Source organism: Cavia porcellus, unplaced genomic scaffold (assembly GCF_034190915.1).
Source record: "Cavia porcellus strain 051 isolate PalLab524CR breed Dunkin Hartley unplaced genomic scaffold, mCavPor4.1 scaffold_21, whole genome shotgun sequence".
Taxonomy (NCBI): domain Eukaryota; kingdom Metazoa; phylum Chordata; class Mammalia; order Rodentia; family Caviidae; genus Cavia; species Cavia porcellus.
In genome coordinates, this window is record NW_026947504.1 from 41,829,826 (window position 1) to 41,855,376 (window position 25,551).

The 25,551-nt window shown below is 31.5% G+C and overlaps 1 protein-coding gene across 10 annotated transcripts in view; it reads left to right on the forward strand.

Annotated features, from left to right (window-relative positions):
* Window positions 1-25,551, forward strand: part of Nbea (neurobeachin) — a 673,150-nt gene that overhangs the window by 253,908 nt on the left and 393,691 nt on the right. For 9 of the 10 annotated variants that reach the window (XM_063232848.1, XM_063232849.1, XM_063232852.1 and 6 more), the window contains 3 exons: window positions 1,024-1,178; window positions 3,308-3,434; window positions 17,831-17,958. In XM_063232848.1, coding sequence (XP_063088918.1) covers window positions 1,024-1,178; window positions 3,308-3,434; window positions 17,831-17,958 — 410 coding nt within the window. The remainder of the gene's footprint in view (window positions 1-1,023; window positions 1,179-3,307; window positions 3,435-17,830; window positions 17,959-25,551) is intronic. The other variant, XM_063232850.1, reaches the window with a different exon arrangement.

Genomic DNA, 25,551 nt, shown 5'->3' on the forward strand with positions numbered 1-25,551 from the left:
TACATTTTTTAAATTGTGTGTTATTATACATATACAACTAGTATCACCTGATTTTTAATTTTGTTCTTCCAAGCGTTTCATCCACCTAAAAAGAATATCTCTGAAATAAAAGCAATTTTGTAAACAATATAAGACTAAAAAAGCAATTTATTTATATTTCATACCAATATTAAGCCTAATATGTAAGCCTTAAATAGATATTTTTACTGTAGATTTGCTAGTTATTTTAGTGTTGGTTTCAGTGACAAGAATGAAAATTTAGGGTAAACAAATAACAGAGTTGTGATCATTTTCTTAAGCTTATTTTTTGAAACTTAGAATTCAGTAAGAATGTTTAACAGCACAGTTACTGATGAGGGCTTCAATTTTTATTCTTATAGCTATTTTTTGAAAAAGGTATTTTGATTATATAATTTAAAAGGCAACCAAGTAACTGTAAAGTGAACTTAGTTACAAATTTGCGAGCATTACAAATCAAATTTTGTGTTTCTATCTACTGTAATCTCTGTTTTTACTTATGTTCTGAGTATTCTGGGTATCTTTATGTTTGTGATTATTTTTCACATTGAGAATATGATTCGGATGAAAGGGTCATATTATGTATATTTTGTCAAATTTTATATACATTTACATAGTCTACCAACTTGAGCAAATGTTTTTAAGTATTCATGATTTATGATTATACTCTAGTTGCATTTCAAATAAATATTTACAGAATCCAAAATCTACATTAATGTTTGCCAAAAACATTTTTTTGTTGGGGGAGAGTTGTACTGGGCATTGAATCCTAGAGGCCTTTTCCATAATGAATTGGGTTCATGAATTTAAAAGTGTTTTTAAAAGCAAAAGAAGAGAGACAGAGACAAGAGAGAAACAGAGACAAAGAGAGACAGAGAAAGGAGAGAGAGAGAAGGAAGGAAGGACAGTTGAAGAACAGAGTCACTGGAATTGCATGCTGTGTTTATCTGCCATTAGTAGCAGGATTAGAATTTATAGTAAACCTAATCTTTTTGCTTTTTGCAGGAGTGTTGTGGTGCCTGTAAAGAAGCCACCTCCAGGTAGTTTAGCTGTAACCACTGTGGGAGCTGCCACTACAGGAAGTGGGCTGCCAACAGGCAGCACCTCTAATATATTTGCTGCCACTGGAGCTACACCAAAAAGTATGATTAATACAACAGGTATTGTCCTTACATATTTTTGTGATACCTCATCTTTTTCTTTCTGTTTTCTATATCAGTTTTTCTTATTTGATCTTAAAAATTAAAATAAGACACCCTAATGATTTAAGATTATCTCAAATTTCAAGAAGATTATACTTTATAACATTTCAGAACTAGTCTGTAGTTCCAGGATACAGTTTTTAAAGGTCATTTTATGGGACAGTATTCATTTTGGTTTTTGAATTTTCTCAAAACATCATATTCTTTATTTTAGAAGTGAATATTTGGGGAGCAAAATATAGTTTGAATACTAAAATTGGATTATGTAAAAATTAGTAAATTGTATAAAGAATATCAAAGTATGCTATAAGTGTAGATTTGATGACATTTACTTATTGAATTCCAATATATATTCTTTGCTAAATCCCCTAAGGGAAGGCAGAGCTCCCCTAAGAATCTTGATGATATTCAAGCACCTCAATTTGATTAAAAGTGCATGTGAATAAGAACCATTGTTTGACAATAAATTAATTTATGTACTTAGATTACAATTGTATCAGATTCATTTTCCAACATTTTCCTAATGATCTAGGGACCAAAAATTCCAAATCACTATAAATTTTAAAAGCCTGTCTAAAATTTCTCTTTTTAAAACAATTTTCCAGTAATGTTCCTGTTGATTATTAGCTAAATAAATCCTTACCCAAATCTTTGTGATTCCATTTTAGGTATTTATACAACGCAAGATGATCCCTGACTTTTCTTCCCTGACTATAGTAGTCTTCTCTTCTCCAAACTGTATACCCTTGAACTTTTCCATTTATTATCATTACTTAGATTCTTCCCATTTTTATTAATTTCTTAGCTCTTCTATGTGCTTCTGTATCTATCTTGTTTATCATACCACCTGAGTCTGACATACCATGAACAACATATTTATGGGGTTGTAGTAAGTAGAATGTACTCTATTAAACATGTATATATAAATAAGCAGATAAACAATTATGGATTAAGTGAAAGAATAACATCTTTGGCTTATCTTCGTTATATTTGGTTTGACTGATGATGTTGAAGTCTTTCCAGGATTGTAGTTTTATTCTTTGTACTCAACTGGTTTTCTGTAATAGGAGTAAAGCATTTTCTTATACCAAAATATAATACTAAAAAATGTTAAGGTTTTTCAATATGCCAATGTAGTAGAAAGAAATTTGTATTTAGTATATGTATTGAATAAAGTTCTTATTTTTTTTAAATGAGTAAATGAAAAAGTACATCACATCTTATCTTTATGAGACAATTATGTTTCCCAATGTAAGAATTATTAGGGTATACAGAAAATTTCACAAGAAATTTAATGAGGATATAAAATACATAATATTATAGAGAAAAATAAAAATATGCAGAAATAAGGTTTCATACTTAGAAATATGAATTTCAGGCCAGCATCTGAAATGGGTATAGTGTCCAGTTTAGGTGTCAGGACATAGAAGCTCTACAAAAATAGTAGAAATCCAGTATGGGAATTAATAAAAGATATTATATTTAGGAACACTAGATGTCCCTCAACTCCACAGCTATTTAATATACTAATATGGCATATTACCAAAAAATTGATTCTAAAATGGAATCTTTGTATAATTTAGAATTCATTATTCTAATCTGAGGTACAGTTAATCTCCTTATAGATCTTCCTAAACAGGCATTTTATCAAAATGAGCATCTAATGCTGCAGATCCACAAAACTATACTCAGACAGTTCGTAGTAAATTATATCTTAGATAATGAAAACTAAAAATACTGCAGTAGAGCAAAACAAAGAAATAAAATTTTTCCCATTTAAATTTGCATTGTTTTATCAGCCACATTTTATCTAGAACTTTTTCATGTGTTGTCTTTTATTTATTCCCCATTTGTAATTGTAGTTTTTTTAAGGTTAACATAAAGAAATCAACTGTATTTTAATGCAATGATAGTCATTTAAAATATGTAGAGCTTGTTAGTATTCTAGTAGTCAAATAATTTTTAATTGTCAAATGTTATTTTGCAATTCAGATGAGTAATTCTTTGAAAATCAAAAAGCAATGTTGAATTTTAAGTTATGTAATTAAACTTACATTTAAGACTAACATCTATTTTCTTGGGAACAGGTGCCGTGGATTCAGGGTCCTCCTCCTCTTCCTCCTCTTCTAGTTTTGTGAATGGTGCTACCAGCAAAAACCTTCCAGCTGTACAAACTGTTGCTCCAATGCCAGAAGATTCAGCTGAAAACATGAGGTATGCAGAACTATATTTTACTTTTTCCTTTTCTTTAAACACAGTAAGAGAGGTAATAAATACATCCATACAGTTAGACTACATAAGAATGTAAGTAGATTGTTAATTTTAATACTTTGTAATTATCCCATTTTGATATTTTGGCTAGTTATTATATCAGTGCCAGGGCCAGGGATTTAGCCTCAGTGGTTTCAGCACTTGCTGGTGAGCGCAAGGTTATGAGTTCGATCACTGGTACCAAAAAAATAAAAAATAAGCAAGTAAGTAAACAAATAAATACATCAGTACCTTTATATTTCAGACTGTAGAATGAGAGATCTTGAGTGATTTTAAAACATTGGTTGCTGAAATTATAATCAGCTATCATATGTAATGCATGTCACTATATCCAGTAAATTTAAAACAAAAATAGATTGTAACATGATCAAGCTGTACATCTTTGAATAGTGAAAAATTTAAAATAGAAAATTTTAAAATAAATCTTTGAAACTGTTTTATATATATTATTGAAATAAACAGATATTATCTTATTTCATGTGATAAAAGAGCATTCCTAGAATGTTCTGCATCCCATTCCTGAAGTTAAATTGTATACACATACATAAATATACATTTGTATGTACTCCCATTTTTGTTAGAATCATTATATAAAATATAGAAAATTCGGTGAAAGCTAAGTGTGCTTGAACATGCCTATCATATCATATACCCTGGAAGCTGAGGCAGGAGGATTACAAGTGCAGGCCTGCTGAGTGGCAACTTAATAAGATGCCATCTCAAAAAGAAAATTGAAACAAAAACCAAAAAAGAAAAAAAAAAACCTGAAAAATAAAAAAAGAAAAAACTCAGGAAAAATGTACTCAACATACTTACACAATCAATCAAATCAAGAAATACCTGCTTGAAGGATTCCATTCAGAAGCTTCCATCTTGGGCTTCTTTCCCAGTCATTCTTCTTGCTTTTCTTCAGGTTTCTTACACTGATACTTAATCTTAAAGTAGATTCTTTCAAAAACCGCATATAAGTTTAAGTACAGTTTAAGAGTTCCTTTATGTATAGGATCTCTTCAACATTGCATTTATTAGACACTCATATTACATATAGCAATAGTTAATTTATACTTATTCTATTTCCACTCCAATGCATATGCATTTTGTCATTGTTTATTTTGTTAACTGATACTAAACATTTGTAATTTTTTTTTTATTTTTTAGCTAATGCAAATAGTACTGCTATACGGATGCTAATGCAGTTGTAATTATTATGGGTGTGACATTTTGTGGATGTACACCGTTTCTTATTGGATAAATAACTTAGAGTTAAGTTGGTTATTTATAGTGTTTGTGTATGTTTAATTTTACTGGAGAATACTAAATAATTTTTCAAAATACTTACAAAGTTTACTAACTCAGTAGACAGAATATGAGAATTTCAGTTGCTCTGTATCTTTGTTAGGACTTTCAGCCGTTTTTCTGTAAGGGTCGTGGCATTCCACTATATTTTCACTTTTTACTTTTCTGATGAATAATGAAATTGAATAATTTTGAAATACATTTACCGGCCTTTTGATTTTCTTCTTTTGCAATTGTACATTGAATTATATAGTCTTTTTAAAATAGTTTAGTTGTCTTTTTCTTAATTAGAAGGTTTTATATACTTTGAACATGAAGAAGTCTATAATGAATTATATATCTTCATTCTTTATATATCTTTTATATATTATATATCTTTTATCGTTATCAATATGATTTATTTTGATGAACACAAGTTGTAAAATTTAATGAAATCCAATTTATCAGTTTTTTATTTGTGAGGGTTTTTTACATTTTATAATAAACATTAACCTTTAGTTTCCCTATTGTACTTTCTGTCTGTCTTATTCTTTGCTCTTATATTTAGGTTTATAATCCATTTGGAATTGACTTTATGTATATAATGAGATAGGAGTAATATACATGTGAAAATGATAAGCACCTTTATTTCAAAGACTTCTTTGTACTACACTCTGCCACTTTTATTGCAAATCAAGAGTTTCTGTGTGCCTTCTTGTGGCTTTGCACTCAATTCTGTGCTGTTCATTTGTCCAACATTCTGCCATCACTGTCATCATTTAGATTTTTAATTGATTGCAGTACAAAATAATTTCCCCTGATTTTCCCTGCCCTTTCCTGTAATTCTATCCCTAGAAGTAGAGTTTGTGGACATGAGAAAAGGAACTGAGCTTTTTTTGACATTAGAATCTCTTTGTCAATGTTTAAAATACAATTTGCTGGAGCTTTTGTAATGAGTAGAATCTTTAGGATTTTTGCAGTTTCAATAATATTACATCTGTAGATCTCTTCAATATTTTGATTATAACTATGAGCATCATGTATTCCTTCCATATCTAGTTTTTCTTAAACTTCAAGTTATGATTTTTTAGATTGCCTACGTATTTTTCACTTGATTTCTTTTTGAAATTAAATATTATTTTGTATTTGTATTTTTCTTGTTTTCATACCACTATTTTGAGAGTATTTATGTTGCTAAAATTCAACCAAAAACTCATTTAGTATACATTTAAATAGGCTTTGATCAGTTAATGTATCCGTAAAGTTACACCACAATCAGGATGTCGGATGTATCCATCAACCTAGAAAGTCTCATCATTTGCTATTTGTAATTTAACCCAATCTCTGCTCCTGGCAAACATTCTAGCATTGTAACTTAGATATGACTTTCAAGATTTTCCCTTGAATAGAATCTTGTACTATATTTTATTTTGTGTCTGTCTTCTGCTCAGCCTAGTTTGTGATTCACCCATCTTTTTTTGTTTACGAGTATCCCATTCCTCTTTATTGGTATTATTCTGTTTTATAGCTGTCTCACAGTATGTGAATCTACATACCGGTTGATAGACACTGTAGTTTATCCAGTTCGGGGCAGTTACAAATAACAGTTTTGTGAAGACTTGAATAGATAAATTTTGGCATAAGCATAATGATTTATTATTGTTTGGTAAATAATAATGAAATTGCTGGTTGAAAAGTAAGTATATGCTCGTGTATGAGAAACAGCTGAGCTGTTCTGCTGAGTAGTTATATCATTTTGTATTTCTGTTATCAATGAGTAGAAATTCTGTGTTTCTCACATGCCTGTCAGTACTTACTACTGTCATTCTTTTTTATGTGAAGTTTTATGATAACTATATAATCATACCTCATTTGATTAACCTTTCAATTTTCTAATGACTAATGATTGCTTTTTGTCATGTATTTATAGGTCACTGAAATCTTTTGCTATTTCTAAAAATGAGTTGATTTTCTTATTGAGATATGAGTTTATATGTTCTACATTGATTTTTTGTGAGATGCATATATTCTATATTTGTTTTATTCCATTTTACGTTTTAATTTTCTTAAAATTATTGAAAATAGTTTCTATTTTGATAAAATCCATTGTTTTAACTAATATTTTCTTTTATAGCTTAGCAACTTTTGTAAGGCCATGAATTATCTACTCCAAAATCATGTATAAATTATCCTATATTTTCTTCTTTTAGTTATATATTTTTGGCTTTTATGATTATGTCTTCCATCTATTTTGATTTAGTTTTTGTGTATGATAAGATAGAGTTTGGGGGGCTGGAGATGTAGCTCAGTGGCATAAGTGCCTGCCTTGCAAGCACGTGGTTGTGAGTTCGATCCCTGGTACTGATTTAAAAAAAGAGTTTGGGCTTCTAATTATCCATGTATATGTACACATTGGTTTAAAATCTATTGACCACATGTGTGTAATGTGTAGATCTTTTTCTGTACTCCATTCTGTTTCTTGTCCTACAAGGCTGTCCTGCTCACTATTGCACTGTCTTCCTTACTGTATACCTCTAGAATGAATATTGTAATCATGTGGTATTACAACCTCTCATTCTGTTCTTTTTAAAATTTTCTTTAACTTTTCTAGGCAAAAAGCATTTGCATATAAAGTGTAGAACTAGTTTGTAATTTATAAAATTGCTGAAATTTTAACTAGAATTATGTTAGACTAAATTTGCAGAAACTTATCTATGGATTTTCCCATTTTATCTAAATTGTATGATTTATTGGGATCTTTGATTTCTTTTAGTAAATTATGGTAGTTTTAATTGTTGAAGGACTTGTATCAATTATTATCTTTTTATTATTTTTCATATTTTTGGTGGTGTTCTGAATTGTTTTTTCCTTAATTTGCAGTTGAGTTAAAAGCCAGACCAAAAATAGTTTTATCATTGCATTTACATAAGATAATAGAAAATAAAAACTAAATTATCCTGATAGGGAGCAAATTAATGGTTGCCTGTGCCATTTATACCTTACTGAAGCTGAGGAAAGGGGAGATTTTAATTTTGTATTGGATATTAGATTGAAATAAAATTAATATTTACATTGTTTTTATATTTTGTAATCTTGCTTAATCCTCTTTGGTAACTTTTCATATATTGTTTAGACTCATCTAAAGTCACTTTGTTATTTTAATAGTTTCATAATTTTTTTTGTCTTTTTCCTTTTTATTGGTAGCAAGGATCGAACTCACGACCGCCTGCTTGCAAGGCAGGCGCTTATGCCGCTGAGCTAAATCCCCAGTCCCTAGTTTCATACTTTTAATATTTTTCATGTGTTAGATAATACCACTTTTAACTTCAATATTACTTACTCTGAAATATTTAATGATTTACCAAGAGAGCTATCCCTTCTTAGTATTTTTTTCAGAGAAAAAGTTTTTAAGTATACGCATATATACATCTATGTGTTGTGGGGCAGTTTTTCCCCATTGTAATATATGCATTTTTACTTCTTTTTCTTGGCTTACATTACAATCTAGCTGCCCTTGATTTTCTGTAGACATGATCATGATAAACATTCTTTTTAATTTTTCCTCTCAGGTAGAAAGTTTGAACATTTCATCATTAATTTTGATTTTCTTCTATTAAGCTATACTTTTCAAAAAACAGAAAGCTTTTGTATGTATAATAACAAAGATGATATTATGATATGTATTGAACTTTATGTGTTTTTGTATGCCCCGAAATTAAAAAAAAAAACTAGATAAAAAATAACAGTTAAGTCTTGAGGTTAAATGTTTCACATTATTTTTCCTCAGTGCAATAGAAAAACATTAGCATGCATCAGAATAATATGAATGACTTAATAAAATACAGATTTCTAAATAAAACACAGGTCTCACTCAAAGAAAGTTTATTCTGTAAGTCTGTAGCAGGGTATGACAGCTTGTATCTTTGACAGGTATCTAGGTTTCTTTAGATAAAAAGATTATATTAAGGTGTTTCCATGTGTACATATACTCATACACATACATGTGTGTCGTTTATTACAGGTTGATCATTGAAATGCAGTCAAGTATAAATCCTTTTGAGAATCAACATGAAAACTTAAGTAGAGATTTACATACCGTGGAACATTTATGTGTAAAATTATTAAAAATAATGTATAAAATTGCCTTTCAGGCTGTGTATGTAAGACATATGTGAAACATAAGTAAATTTTGTATTTAAACTTAGATCCAATGAATACTGTATTTAAAGTGAAATCCTAGTCCTAAAATGTCTCATAATGTATAGGTAACTATTTCAAACTCTGATAAAATGTGAAATTTGGAATATTTCTGGTTCCAAGTATTTCAGATCAGAGATACTCAACCTGTAAAAGAACTTGCATCACCTGATATCGGAGGCTCAGAAGTCCCAATATCTGCAGTTTGTGAACTGGTGATGTAGGAGAACCAATGTGTAGTTTCAGTCTGTGCAGAAAGATCTGAGAACCGGGAGAGCAAATAGTACACACTTCAGTCTGAAGTCCTGATGTTTCAATCAAGGTGTAAAGGCCAGAATAGACCAGTGTCACAGAGCAAAGAATCTGACAGAGGAATTCCTTAGCCCTCAGCCCTTTTATCCTTCTCCACCTACATAAGGGAGTGCAGTTGGCTTTACTCAGTTGGCCAGTTTAAACGTTAATCTTGTTGGCAGATACCTTTATAGTCACACCTTGAATATTCTTTTACCCAGTCAAATTCACACATAAAATTACTCACGATGTAAGGAAGGTAATGTTGAGGTTGCTCTTCCAGATAATGTACTATGCAAAATAGTACTTCAGTGGTCATCCTGCAGATTGCAGCATTCATTCTAGATTTATCAAAGTTTTTCTTCCCAGAAAATTAATTTATTGTAATCTAACTTCATTTACTCCAGATATTCAAACATTCATTTCCTTATAAATATGCCTGTGTATACCTATGTGTTCATTTTAACTCCCCAGAAGTATAATTAGTTAACATTTGTTTTAATTTACCCAAATGTTTATCATTTTTTGTCATTCGTTGTCATTGCTTTCTGAATGTTAGCCTTCAACTTGTGTATTATTTTTCTTATTAAAGAAACTCAGTGTTTCATTTAGTGTATGATTGCTACTTAGGAATTCTCACAGTTCTTATTTGACCTAAACTTTTAAAAAATTTGCCTTCATTTTTTGAGGGATATTTTGAGCCAGTATACAATTCTAGAATGACATTTATTTTTTCATAGTGCTTTAAACACATTCCATTCCCTTTAGACTAAGGAGTTACCCTCCCTGATCTCCTTTTTCCTTCCTCCCTCCTTAACCTCTTTCCATCCCTTCTTCCCTCCCTCTGTCTCTCTCACCTTTCTGCTTTGATTCCTCTCCTTCCTTCCTTCCTTCCTTCCTTCCTTCCTTCCTTCCTTCCTCCTTCCTTCTACCAGTCTCATTTCTCTGTGGCACACCAACATGTCTGCTTTTAACATTTTCTCGTTTTTCATTGTTTAGGAATTTTACTGCAGTATACACAGGTGATGTATGGTGCTTGCTTGATGTTCTGTTCCATTCTGTTCTGTTCTGTTCCGTTCTGTTCCATTCCATTCCATTCCATTCTGTTCAGTTTCGCTCCATTCTATTCTGTTCCATTCTATTCTGTCCCTTTTCCCCTTTCCTCCTTTTCCCCTTTCATCTTTCTTCCTCTCCTCTCCTCTCCTCTCCTCTCCTCTCCTCTCCTCTCCTCTCCTTTCTTTTCCTTTCTTTCTTTTCCTTTCCTTTCCTTTCCTTTCCTTTCCTTTCCTTTCCTTTCCTTTCCTTTCCTTTCCTTTCCTTTCCTTTCCTTTCCTTTCTTTCCAATTTACCATGCCCCAGATTTCAAAACGAATCTGAAGTTTGAGCACTTTGATGTTTTCACAATTTCTCAGCCATTGTCTCATTGATGATATCCTGTTTTTCTGGAAATCTAATTACACATAAAAGTACTTTTTCCACAATTATTCTGTACATCCTTTACTATCCCTTTTTCTTCTCTTAGTATTTTTGAATGTTTGCTTTTAACTGATGATACAATTTATTAATGCTTTCTTTAGCTGTGTGTAATCTTTTGAGTTACTTACTTCAATTTTTAAGTTAAATTTCCATTTGATTTTTTTGTGGTTTTAACATTCTTTTAGGTGTTTACCTTCTTTTTAATTTTCATGACTGTAAATGTAGTTCCCCTAACAGTGTCTTTCTCCGTGGTTGGATTTCTCCTAATCCTATCTCCGTAGTTTTCATTTGTTTTGGTTTTCAATAGTGTCTGCTTCTTTGCTTTTATGTCTTTCATTTTATTATAGTGTGAAAGACCTACAATACATGACAGACAGTAAGACCGTTAAGAATTACAATATATTAAGAGTTTTTTTTTCCCCAGGGAAACAATTTATATTTTCCTCTGGAAAGTACTGTAGGCACTGCCAATCCCAAATGACTGTAATGCATTCAAGGTTAGAATGCCAGTTTTCTGATTCACCATTGCTCTAGGGTATAGTTCTGCAGAGGACCACCCTAAATCAAAAGAATTTTTCTAAGCTTTTTTCTTCTTGCTGGGCCTTGATATTTAAATAAAATGTCTGTTCAACTTCTGAGTAATTAACTGTTTCTTTCAAAACATATCTTTTGGGGGAAAAGCAGTATAAGCACCAAAATCACTTTCTTCAGATTTCTCTCTGTTCACAATCATAGTGAATTAATTGGTCTTCTGTCTTAACTCTATATTGCCCTCAAAGAATCTTTTGGTTCTGATTTATTTTTGGTCACTTTTTTGTACTTTTCTTAAAAGGTAAATTAGCCTAATATTAGGAATGGGATCCTAATTATTTTCATGTAGAGTATCATTCCATAGTTCAATGAGTGTAAATGTTAAAGTAGCCTAGATTTTTAAAGTCACTAATTTCATTTGAATTATATGAAATACATTTTTCTGATCTTTTATTATATTGTGGATATTTTTAATACAGTTCCACATTTCAAATTGTAAAATATTTAGTCATGTAATTTAAATTCTAGTATGTCATCCAATTAAATGTTTCCTGTTCTTTATATGACATTATTTTAATGAAGTTTTAATGACAGTTCTTTTTTCTTGCTTTTAACAATTTTATCCATATTTTTATATTTACAGAAGGTTTTGCTTAAATACCATATCAATGGTTTCTACTTCTTAAATATGTATTTGAAAAATCTTTACATGTTAATTGGTGATTCTAGATAATGGATTTTAATATTATTAATGATGTGATTTGATGAATATCTCCCAATTTTGGTAATTGTTAAAACAATTTCCCTATCTGTTTTTTTCTTCTTCCTCCTATGTGTTTTGTTGGATTTATTAAATATTTTTAATTACTCCATTTTCTCTATAATACAGATTTATTCTCTTTTAATTATTTCAGGGTTTTCATTCTGTGACTTTTTAATATAAAGATTTGTCATCCCAATAAAATTTTAGTATCATTACATTGTTTACAGTGTGATATTAGATGTTTAAAATAGTGACCAATTCATCTTTCATATCATTTGTGTTAAAGTTATCATACATCTTACTTTTATGTCTTATTAGGAAATAGTACATTGCTACTGTTTTTGTGTAGGCAGTCAGTTATTTTTTAGAACTACTGAAATTAAATGTGTTTTAAGTGAGCGCCATGGCATGTGTTCCTTCCAGTTACTCAGGAGACTGAGGCAGGTGGATCATAAGCCTAAGGATAGTCTAGACAGTAAAGTTTGATGGACTTCTTTTCAAGAAAAAAAGAGAAAAGAGTTTGTATATCCTTTTGCATTTATGGCTTTTAACTTAATAGGAGCTTTTTCATGTATTTTATATATTTTAAAATATGTAAGTACACCATCTTTTTTACTAACGTCACCCACCTATTGAATAGAAGATCAGAACTCTTAACTGTAACTTTGTACCATTGATGAGTCTTGGCTGCTGTACCCCATCCTCCGGACTCCACTTGTTTCATTTAGATGTAGCATTTTTAGATTCCACATATTTGTGAGATAATGTGGTATTTGTATTTCTGTGCCTGGCTTATTTCACTAACCATAATACCTTCCATGTGCATTCATGTTGTTACCCATGTGGGACTTCATATTTCCTTGTGGCAACATAGTATTTTATTGCATTTATTTACCTCATCCTTTTCATCCACCTATCTGTTAAGAGACAGTTTGATTCCTTGGCTTTCATGATTATTGCTGCAGTAAATATGTGAGTCTGAATATTAGCCTATCTTTAAATTTACTGATTCTTTTTTTGACTTTGAGTGCTTTGATAATCCTGTTAAAGGCTTATTTTTTTTTTCTCTTAGTCTATTTTTCCTTTCCAGTATTGGTTCTTATTTAAAAAGAAACAGTTTATACGTACTTTTTTTACTTTTGCTGAAATTTCCTACTTTTTATGAATGGTGTCTTGTCTTTTCAACTAGTGACCAATTTTGAACTTGTTAATCTTAGTTATTTCTTATTGTTTGATCATTTCAACATTTGATTCATCTACGATTTTGATTCTGTTAGTTTATCTCTATTTGTTGTTTCATTGCTACTTTGTGTGTCTTAAACATTTTGGTTGAAACTGTCTATTGTATATAGGATAGTAGTTACTCACAATACTGCCACTACTTGCCCTAGGCCTTCCAGGGGCAACAGTTGAGTCATTCTTGCCTGAAATTGAGCAGTGTTTGTATTTTCTTATTGTTTTAGTTTCTTGGTCCATCATAGGCTTTAAATCGCTCTACTTTTATTTTGTGTTGTGTTAGTTTGTTGGTTAGTTAGTTTGTTAGTATTCTTGTTCTTCCTTTAAGTTGTTTGATCTCTTACTTCAGAAAGGTTCACCATACTAGAGATCCTTCTCTAAAAGTGAGCTACCATTACTGGTTATTGTGAGCATTCACAACTGGTTTTTAGGAGCATAGGGTGCTTTGTTTTCTTGCTTCAGACTCCGTCATCTATTGCCCTGGCTCTTGAAGGTCAGGGCATTCCCAATAATTCTGCCTACCTCCGAGCAGTTGGGAATCTGGATATCAAAACAGGTGCACAGGACCTTTCCCTGTCTCTCATTGGCACTGAAGACTTTTCTCCCCCACCCCCCAAAATGGGCCTTCTTCTAAGTCCTGAAAGTGACAGAGTCTTTCTCCTAGATTCCTAACTTTTATCTGTCCTGTAGGGGACATAGGAAGAAGGATCCAGACAGTGCTTTGTGCCCTTCTTGGAGTACTTACTTCTCCCGCCTTCAGTCTGTAACATGAAGGAAAGTTGTCATGCTGCCTCTAGTCTTCCTCACCAATATTAGTGAGGTTTGTGGAGAAGATCCTGAAAGTTACTGCAAAACTCTCCTTCTGTCTGGAATCCTGAGAATTCTGTCCTTATATTACTCACACTCTAACTTCAGAAATTGATTTAAAACTTAACCTGAAATTGTCTTGCCAGTTTATATGCTATCCCATGTTTCTTTCTCTTGCATTCTGCTTCACTCAGGCAAGGTTTTACCTGACATATCTCCTCAGGGGTTCCTGTGTTTCTTCAAGTTTCAGATTTGGGGGTTAGTTGGTTGCCTAAAACCTCAACTTTGATAGCTGCTAACAGTTATGATAGATTATCTGGCTTTTTCTCATGATCATTATGGGAGTACTCTAGCTTTATCTTACTGTAGAAGTCCTGAATTTTCTTCTTAAAAGTTCAAATGTAAATTAATTGTTTTTAACCTATATGTAAAAAAAAATTATATGAGCCAATTACTGTAGAAGAAAAAGTAAATTGTCTGAAGAAGAGTGAGGTCCTTAGAAGCTAGATGTTTTTATCCCCTCTCTGACCACGGTGTGACTACAGACTGCTCTTCATGAAGGACTGGACCTTGGTTAAAGTAGCTTTCTCCCGAGGAGGGTTGTGAACTGTCATTGTGTAGTCCTCAGAACTTTGTAGGGCTTGAAGTTCTCTATTCTAAAGAGTGATCTCAGTGACAGACCATAGCTCTATTATATTCATTTTCTACAATTTATTAAAGTTTTTATGTGGTAGTAAAATGTCTATTTTAATTTCAGTTACTTAGCAAGCAATTAGCTTTACCTTTTATATCACTAGATGAGTTGGTTAGTCTTAATGACTTATATTCTGTATTTTGTGTTTTTATTTCACTGTATTTTGATTTTGTTTCATTTTATTTGACTAAGTGACTAAAAAGGAGTGCTTTTCCATATTCTTTTCAATCTGTGTGCAAAAGATGCAATTAAAAATTTCCAAAAAGCTTTTATAATTAAAGACATTGCCAGAAAGAATCCTATTACATAAAACTTCAAAAATGTTTACTTGGAATTTAATTTGCCATATAAAGGAAGAATTTAGTTTAGCTTAAGTTCCTAATCTTCTGTAATTTCATCTACTTTTTTAATATGTACATCTGGCACTTGAAAATATATGTAATTTTGTATAAATCAAGTAAGTACAAAATGTCAGTTTTAAATATATATGATCATGGGGAAAATATGAGCAAGAATTATTTTTTTTAGCATTTTGTTTTGCTTAATGGACTGAACTCTAGAAACTGTCAGTGGATTACTGTATCACAAATTCCAAAATTTAGGATAGATTTTCTTATCTTCTGTCTAGTTTGTTGAACTACATGTCATATTACAAATTTAGTAAAAACTAAATGTAGTGAAACCAAATTAAGGTCAACGATTGTCAGTTACTGGTTCTATGTGACTGGATAATAATTTAATTTTATATACTTTATCTATCATTACTACTCTCCAAATCTTGTCTTTTCTTCTACATGTACTTAAGCAAATCATTTAATTTACTTATTTGCTTTTTAAATTTACATAGTAATATTTCATAGTAAAAAACTCTCTCATAGAGTTCAGCAACGTCATTCCTTTACATCTGAACTCTGTATCATTTAGGTATATGACTTCACAGTATATTTTTATTTTACTTTTTAAAATATTTAAAAATCAAATTATTGTTTATTTATAAGGTTGTACCAAGAACCTAGAAAAATAAAAAAAATAAAATCAGAAATGAAGATTGTAATTCTGTGAAGTAGCACAATTATAAAGGAATTTATTAAAATAGAATTTGCAAACTAGGCATGGTGGCATGTGCTTGTAATCCCAGCACTCAAGAGACTGCAGCAGGAGGATTGCTTTGAATTTGAGGCCAGCCTGGGCTGCAAAGTGAGTTCAAGGCCAGCCTGAACAATAAATGAAACCCTGCCTCAAGAAAGACCAAAATAAATAAATAAAAAGTAAAAATAAATAAACCAGAATTTGCAGTAAATAGTATTCTAAATACTGGGATATTTTTGTAGACTTCTAAAATATGCAACAGAAAAAGCATCAAAACTTTGTTAAGAACTGTGTTTACAAATGTATTTATTTAAATGATAGGATATGAAAGTATTTCCAGACTAATTCATACATTTATAACCACCATGGTCTTGGATATATCTGGAGGCCAAATCCTATGTTTGGTAAGATTTGATAACAGTTTTATCCATGGGTTTTCATACATTCTTTTCTCCCATGAATTAATTACATTTTTATTCATAGAAGAAAATTCTCTTAGGTAGTGTGCCTTTTTTCCTCCCTAATACTGGGATTTGAACTCAGGGCCTTGTGCTAGCCAGACAGGCATTGCACCACTGAAATTCAACCATGCCCGTGCACCTTTGTATTATTTCTTTGGGCAGTGTCTTAGACTTCATGATCATGGTGTTTTGAATAAGTGAAAGTAAACTTTCAAAGAGAACTGAAAAATTACTACTTAATTTTTCCCTAAAGCCATAAAAATATACTACTTTATCTACAAAATAATTTGCCAAAGAAGACCCTTTTCTGGTTGTTATGTGTTCCTTTTTTTGAGAGTAAAAATCCATTTTTCTAGGATTTAAGCCATGAAGTCCTTCTAAGTTAACATGGTTGTAATTTATTTTTATATGTTAGCAGAAATTTTTTCATATATGCAATAAAAATGGAAAAGTAATTTTACAGTTTGTTCTTTTTCTAAAGCTGTTTACCAAGGAAAAAAGACAAAGTTAGATAGAAGGGCTAGTGGTCAGGTTTTGGCTGATGAGAGATTCAAAACATGAGGTTTCTAAGTGAGGAAAGCAAGGATTCTACATTATTGTGTAGTCTCTACATAGATTTAAAAAAAAATAAAAAAGATGTCAGAATTGAGTTTTAAATATTAGCACCACAATGCAGATTATTCTACAGTTAAATATCTTTGTGCTGCTAAGCATGTAGTAGACCCGGGATTCCAGTGTAATCTGTCTTATTCCAGTGCACTCCTAAAAGAAATAGATGGGTTATCAAGTTATTTACTTACATAACCAGAAGTATTTACTTAACATATTTTTCTTTTCATTGTAATATTCATAGAATTTTAAGAATTTCAGGGACCAGCATGTAGTTTAGGGGCACAGTTTCTTCCTGGCAAGCAGGAGGCCCTGAGCTCAATTCCCTATACCCCACCCTGCAAGAAAATTCCAAACAGTACTTGCATAAGGCCATCAATTTGAAATGCAATAGTTAGCAGTACAAATAATAACGTAAAAATTCATAAAAGTGGGCTTACTGAAATGATAAATATACCTTCGTTGGCAAAGTACAGTTCAACTGAATTTCATTTACTTAGTGTCCAACTTCTCAGGAAATACCTTCTGGAGAGCAGGAATTAAATTCTTTGTAACTGGCACAGTGACAGCGTGATAGCTGTTCAAACCAGTTTTTTAATGGATAGTTACAGGAAATATGTAAGAACTCATTTTCTAGGAAATCCTATAGCTCTGAACAGTCCTTAGCCTTTTCAGATGGGAGAACTAATTGCTCACATTATAGTCATTCTAAATTACCTGCATCTTTTGATGAGCCTTATAACAGTATGTGAAGCTGCACAGTATCACATCTATAGTGAAGCTTGTTTCTATTTTCTATGGACTAAAATTGGACTTTTATGGCTTTTAAAAACTTAAAGTTAGAAGTAGAGTTTATTTGATATTTTATAGTGAATTATATTTATTAGTCTTTGTGTCTTAATTTCAACAGCATCACTGCAAAACTTGAAAGAGCTTTAGAAAAAGTTGCTCCTCTTCTTCGTGAAATTTTTGTAGACTTTGCCCCATTCCTATCTCGTACACTTCTTGGCAGTCATGGACAAGAGCTATTGATAGAAGGTATGATTTCTTTATTCTGATTACTTTAGTTTCTGGTAATGTATATATTACTCATGCCATGGTTTGTTCTTCTAGAGGAATATATACTAGCAAAATAATATAAAGATATTGCATCCACAATTTCTAATAAGATTCTCAATATATGATTTCTCTTTACTCATTTTTAAAATGACATTTGCACAGCCAATGCTAGTGACTGACAGAATTTTGAAAATAAAGAACTTGAAAAAGCTACTGGAATGAGGAACTCTGGCTTTTCTAACCCATTCTTCTCAGGACTGCTGTATAGTTTCTCCTTAGGATAAAGTGTCTACTAAACTATGATGTCTAAATGTTCCTTTGAACTCAGAGCCATACTTCTATTAAATAAATTTTCTTGTAGTTTATATGGCATTTGTAATAGGAGAATCCTTAACTGAAAAAACATTGAAAATGTGGGGAAATACTGAACTACATGTTGATGACACTGGTGTCTTCTGCTTTACCAGCTCTTTAGTAGTGTGAGGAGGCAAATACGAATTCACTGTGGTCAAGATTTAACTTACACATTCCAGAATGGCTTTGAAAAAGTTAACTGATGGTTAAATGATACTTCATTTCTTTTTAAAAATGTTCTGTTTATGAGCTTCAGAAACAGATATTTAATATCAAGATGAACAGTTGCTTGGGGTGTCATTTTAGGTAGTCTATAGGTATAGCTGCCTTTTGTATTTACTTTCTATTTTAAAATCAAGAAAGCTTTCCTGTGCCCCTTCTGTTGTTGTCCCCTGTGCCCATTCCTTCATTGTCTCCTATGCTTCTACATAATGTTTCTTGGAGTAAAGGCAGTTACAATCAATAGTTAAGCTTATAGAAGCTCACAGAGTTTGAACCCTAGTTCCTCAATTTACTCTATGGCCTTTGTACAGTACTGTGTGGCTCTGAATCTTAGTTTATGTTTAGTAAAATTGAATCAATGATAGCACTCTATTGTTCTTGCAAGAATTAAGTTATATAATGGAAATAAAACTTTCTGAACAATGGCACATAACAGCAGGATAAAAGAACAGTAAAACACCAGCATTTTGAGAAGAGTGTAGTACAAAGAGCTGGTAGATAATGGGGTCAGCGTTAAAGGGGTCTTTGACTCTACCTTGCTGCAAAAAAAGAAGAGGAAGAATGTCATTCTAGGTATTACTGTTGTCACTGGTATCATTATTACTTGTAGCTTCAAAGTGAAGTAGAACATGTTCTGAAGAATGATATTTGAGAAGAATTGCGCTAATTTAAAGCTGTCCAAAGATGAACAGTAAAAAGGATGTTGGAGGGGCCCGGGATTTTGCTCAACAGCATAAGCACCTGCCTGATCCTCGATACCCACCCCCCCCAAAAAAACCAAACCAAAATATTTGTTGGAAACTTAAAATCTATTCCTTGGCCACACATTATACCTATAATTTAAATAGCTTTGTTTAGATGTAAAGAATTGTTGAATAAAATTGTGTGTTCCCTGATACACTCTGTTAAGGAATATTTGCATCCTTAGTGTCATGATTTAAAAGACATAATCATTAATTATCTCCAAGGAGCTTATAGTCTAATGGGAAAACACCTTAAAAACCTGTCATTGAAATTCAGTGTTTTACATGCTACATTGAAGTGTGTACAATATACACTGGAAAATGATACTAGGTTTGCTGATCACTTTTGAAAGGACATATCTACTAATTGGATCAGAAGTTAAATGTACCTTCTGTTTCTTCTGCTTTTCAGCCTTTCCCTCATCTTTATGTATTTTGAAAGGTTAATTTATGTTTTCTGCTTCTACTTTATTGATAACAACAGCTCAACCTAGTTTTCTGAATTCCAGAAGAGTTGATGCGTAAAGTAGGTAACTACAACTAGATATTCCACTGAGACCTCGAATTTGCTTAATCTTAATGCCCATCCTTTCTCTCACATACCTTTTTCTCCAAAATAACCTATATATTTTGTTACTAACATCAATAATAATGTAAAAGTTTGAAGTTAAAAAGTGTATTTTCTTTAAATCCTCCTTCAACTTAATTACTTAGGACAATTATAATCACTTGTGAGGATTAATAATCGTTGAAAATAGGATGAATTTAAAGCCTCGTTTTCCAAATATTATTAATGTTACAAATATTGTATCAAGCTAGTTTGAAAACCTTCCAAGATAGCATAAATACGTTAACTATAAGTGGAAGCCTTGTAATTATGGTGAAAGAGTACTGTGTTATTAGAGGAATTCTTTTTTACTTTCTTTTGCTTTTAAAAATATTTAAATAACTAAAAAAAATTTGATAGTATAAAAAATTATTCTTCCTGCAGTTTTAATTTGTATGTTACTGAGGAGTAAGAATCCTGGCTTCTTGGTATTCTGTAACATGTATTACTTTTATAATTTGAAAAACTCATTAAACTCTAATTGCAAAAGAATTTATATGCATCTTCATTCCTTGTAGGATAAAAACCTTTTTTCTGTATTTATGCATATATTTTCTCAAAATTTACAAAAATGTATAAATGTATACACAAAGATACAATAAAAGAAATAAAATTAGTAATGGTAGTAATAGATACTGTGTTGTTATTAAAGCTATGTTATAAATTCCACAGTAAATTTTCTGATACATTAAAGTAAAGGTAAAGTTAGGTTATGTTATAAAGGCTTGCATTACTTCCCATATGACTGTCCGACAGTTTTAGGTTTTAAGGAGTTACTTATAGATACTGGCACCTGACCAGTTTTGAACAGTGAGGATATTCATCTGTAGCCTGCTTTCCAAAATTTTCCATGGCCACACATCTAAACTTTTCTAAATTATTTCTTTTTATCAATACGAAGAAGTTTCACAGTAGGAGAAATAGCTGAGTAATTGAGAGTCATTTTCTTGCACTTATCTAAGTTTACCTCAAATATTCTGGATTGAGTTGAAAGAGCAATATAGCTCTACTAATACAAACACATAAAGGACAATTTGGGTTTCTAAAATGTTCACTATACAAAAACCAGTATGTTAGAACATGTTAGATACTGTATGTTTATTTTGTGTTCCTCTGGCTGAATTTATTTTCAACTTACAACTTTTCTACTCTTAGAAAGTATTTTTTTCTAATTTTTAAACTATTTAGATATGAATATTTGTACATTTACTTACAGATTGTTCGGTGACATTTCTTCATAAAAGAATGCTGGCAAATGGTTAATTTTGGGGATAGACTTTTGTTTTCAAATGCTGTTAATAAAAATTGGCAGCCTTTAGATATGGTTCTCCAATTTTTTGTGAATCCAAAAGTCTGGAAACTGTTGGTGTGTAGCAGAGCAATATTCAGTAGCTTTCAGAATTCAGGACCTTCCTTTCCATGCCCAGCTAGTCACCATTCTTTTGAAATAGAAGACATTCCTGAGTACATAAACCGGTTATGCAGTTGCTTTCCTTGTTTTTGTGCAACCCTGCCTTTTGCATAGAACCCTTTCCCACTTTCCTCCCCAAAGTTAAAGTCATTGTTTCAGTACTGTTTTAAGGTCCTAAGCCACATTAACACCTTTTCTTCTGTCTTCTCTGGCATTGTCCTAATACAATACTGATAGCCAGGAAGTATCTTAAAGATTATATTGGTACTGACTAGTTTAGATTTTATGAAATAATAAACAATTAAGTATTTTTCCTATGTACTTGATTAGAACATTGTGACATTTTTTTGTTACTGGTAATTTTTTGGTAAAATTTCAGGTTCTGTGGCAGAATTTCCCATATTGATCACCTTTTATACCCATGATTTTGCTATAATACTCGTCCAAATTTTGTTCTGTGGTGTTCTGTACACTAGCCAATAGAAATACATGTCTGTCTCTCTCTGATTTTGTCTCTCTCTTTCTTTTTTGGTGTCTTTCCACTCTCTTTTGCCCTCTTCCATCTCTCCCTCTGCCCCTTGTTTCTTGCCCCTCAACCCTCTCTCCTTTTTTCCTTCTCTGTCCTCTCTGCTTTCTTCCTGTTTGCTGTTTTAGTAACACAAGACTTTGGGCCTGCAAGGCAAATGCTCTGCTAATAGGTTACATCTCCAGGCATCACATTCTCATTCTTAAACATATGCATTTGTTCATAGTTTGTTTTTCCCTCTCTGCATTTCCTTTCTTTCACTGTGTTATGCTATCTCTGTCCTGAGAAGAAAGCTTTCAAACTGTTGTGAGGAATTCCAGATACTTACATAATAAACATAGCTTCATTGTTGCTTTTCAATAGCATGCTTCTATTTAAGAAATAGTGTTGGGGCTGGGGATTTAGCTCAGCGGTGTAAGCGCCTGCCTTGCAAGCAGGCAGTGAGTTTCGATCCCTGGTACCGATAAAAAGGAAAAAGATAAAAAGATAAAAAAAAAATAGTGTTTCTAACTAACTTTCCTGGCTTTTAATTTCATCTTACATACATGTATGGTTGGAATGAAATTGAATTTAGATAGCTGAAGATATTTTTTATGTCTTAACAAAACAGTGGCAAATTGTTATATACATTGTTATATTATTACAATGTACATGTGTATTTGATTAAGATTTTTTTCATAGAATAATTATTGATAGTTGTTATTGTCCATTTCCTTTAAAATACAAGCTAAAACATTTCATTTTTAAAAATTTATTATTTCATGTTAAATTTAATATTATGTGACCCTCAAACAATGTAGTTCAATCATTTAAGATCTCTCATTAACATTTACTTTTTTAGAGTAGACTTTGGTGTGTATTTTTCTTAGTAATAACTTAGCATTGTTTTAAGGCAGTAATTACTTGAGGTACACTTAACTTCCTCCAAAAAATTAATATTCTTTAATTTACAATATAATGTATAAAAATTATGTATTGTAGGTATATTTGCAGGTATCAACACCTACAACTAAACATCCTAAAATTAAATTAGTTCAGAATTTTTAGATTTACATACATTGGTGCAGCATTGTAGAACGTACTTCAGAGAAACAGTGACATTTTTGTGAACAAGAACTGAGCAGAGCTTACTTTAAAATTGGGGTTTAAAGAAATACAGCCTGTTGTAGATTTGGTGCTGAATAGAGAATTGGAATAGATCTTGAACGTTTGTATTTAGGAGGCCTGAAGTAGTCACCCAAACAAGTTCAAAACTAAAATCAAGAGCTATAGTATGTTTAGGTTTGTTCATGTTCGCATTCAAATTGTCTGTTTCAGTGTCCAGTTCTATCATGGCCTAGAGTAACCCTGAGAAACCACTATTTATAGCATTAGAGCATTAGTTTATGTCAGTAGGAAACATATAAAAAAGTTAAGGTAATTTAATCATGATGAATATATAAACAAAAAGTATCCTAAGTGTCCAATTACAGAAATAAAATAGGCTTTTTATGCATCCTCGGAATCACAAAGTAGAGTCATTAGAAGGCTGTTTATTGTTTTTGACACTCAGCAACTGTATAGTCTTCTATTGTATGTGTACCTACTCAGGTCTTTGCACTTTTATATCACTCTAGCTCTCTTTGCTTAGTGCTAAGAAAGTGGCCCACTGTAGCAGTCCAAGCTGCAATATGAATGTGGGGTTTTTTTGTTTTGTTTTTTAAGTACTAAAGATTGAGCCCCATGTCTTCACACTGATCTATTATAGGTAGCCCAGTCAGTGTAGGCTGGAATTTATAATCCTTTTTTCTTAGCCTTTCATAGTGCTGGGCTTATCAGGGCTGACTTGAATAATTTTTTAATGTAAACATCATTGATCATCTGAATATAGTCAGTGCTGATCAACAGAGAATCTAAATGAATCAGCTATAACTCAGATTTTGTTCCCTGTGAGTTAGGTATTTCCTCCTATTAAAATAACATGTAGTCTGGGATCAGGTAGGAATGAGTAAGGTTAGATGTGACACGGGAGGCTGCCTTTTTAAAGAGCTGTATATAAATTGAAACAATTTCAGTGTAACCATGCAAGAAGTTGAGCTAACGTGTCCACTTCTAGTGGCATAATTATTAAATGTTTTTTAAAATCATGTACTTAGAATTCTCTGTAGTTACCCGGACTAGCTTTTTTAAAAGGTAAAACTTTACATGAAATTTCTACCTCCACCAAAAGTTCTACCTCCAACAACTGAACTGTTACTGTAAAGAAATGAACTTAGTTAAGATGCCTCATTTTTTTTTTAATTTTTATTTAAGGAGAAAAAAGAAAAAAAAACAGAAAAAGGGTACAAGTTATACAGAATTTCAGAAAAAATAAACAGTAGGAAATCACTAGTTAATAGATTACATATTGTCATCTTAGAAATAGTTGTTCAAGTTACAGAATTAAAGAGATGCCTCATTTTTAAATATCCCTGATTTTGTCTATTAAAAACAGAACAATAAAAGGTAAAACAATAACTATTAGAATGACAGATGAAGATTTTTTTTTATTTTTATTTAAGGAGAAAAGAAAAGAAAGAAAAAAAAAACAGTGAAGGGGTACAAGTTATACAGATTTACAGAATAAAAAAATGCGCAGTAGGAAATCACTAGTTAATGGATTACATATTGCCATCTTAGAAATAATTGTTTAAGTCACAAAATTAAAGCTTGTAGAGTGGACATTCCAACAATGATACTGCAAACAGTTCTGTTCAATGATCCAATAAAACTCTGTGATATCATTTTCTATCTTATACATTTAAATATACATGCAGTTATATAGTTTAGAGCACTTTCTTTTCCTCTCTTTTGTACAGTGACTATTACACATTTTGGGTTTCATTGCTCCCACGGTTCTTGTTGCTTTTTTGGAAGAGAGTAAAACCAAATGTGACATAACAGAACAGAATCGGTCAAGTCAAAAGGGTGGACATAATAGATAATATAAAAACATAATACAAGGTGATCAATAATGGTTACCATAATGCCTCCCGCTATTTCTAATAGAATTGCCTATATCATTAGTTGTAATACAATTGAACAAAACCGTAAAGAATAAAACCGACAAAACCAAAACATTGGAGATATTGTAGGTCTTCAAAAGTAGATAAAAGTCAACGAGAATGGGCGTTATAACGAATCTCATTATCTTCACAGCTGATGCCTAAACTTTCGAACCTGATACTATCCAGCAAAACAGAATATAGGAACCTCAGTCAAAAACAAGATGGTGAGAGTAATACAGGGCTTCAAATCGAGATAATAGAAAGTCAAAGTGGGTTACTATATTATATCCTGCTATATTTTTCCCTTTAATTAAATGGATAAAAATAAAAAAGTAAATAATGGAGTGGAGATTGAGAAAAAGGAGGGCATAACAGCGAAACAGGGCAGATCAAAACATAACCATTTAAGCAGAATAGTGTTTCACCACCAGCTAATCCTGTCCCAAAAATAGTTACCATATTGACTCCCTCCCTGAAGTCCTTGAGTACAACTTCATATACTGTAGCATTAAGTATATCAAAACAATGTAAATCCATTTAAGAGAATGACAGCATTATAGAGTATTTAGAATCGACTAACAGAAAATGAACAATGGTCTCTGTATAATCTTGTCTTTAAAAGGTTTTTTCTTATACTATCGTACATAACAAAATCCAATAAGATACAACCTGTTTAGACCATT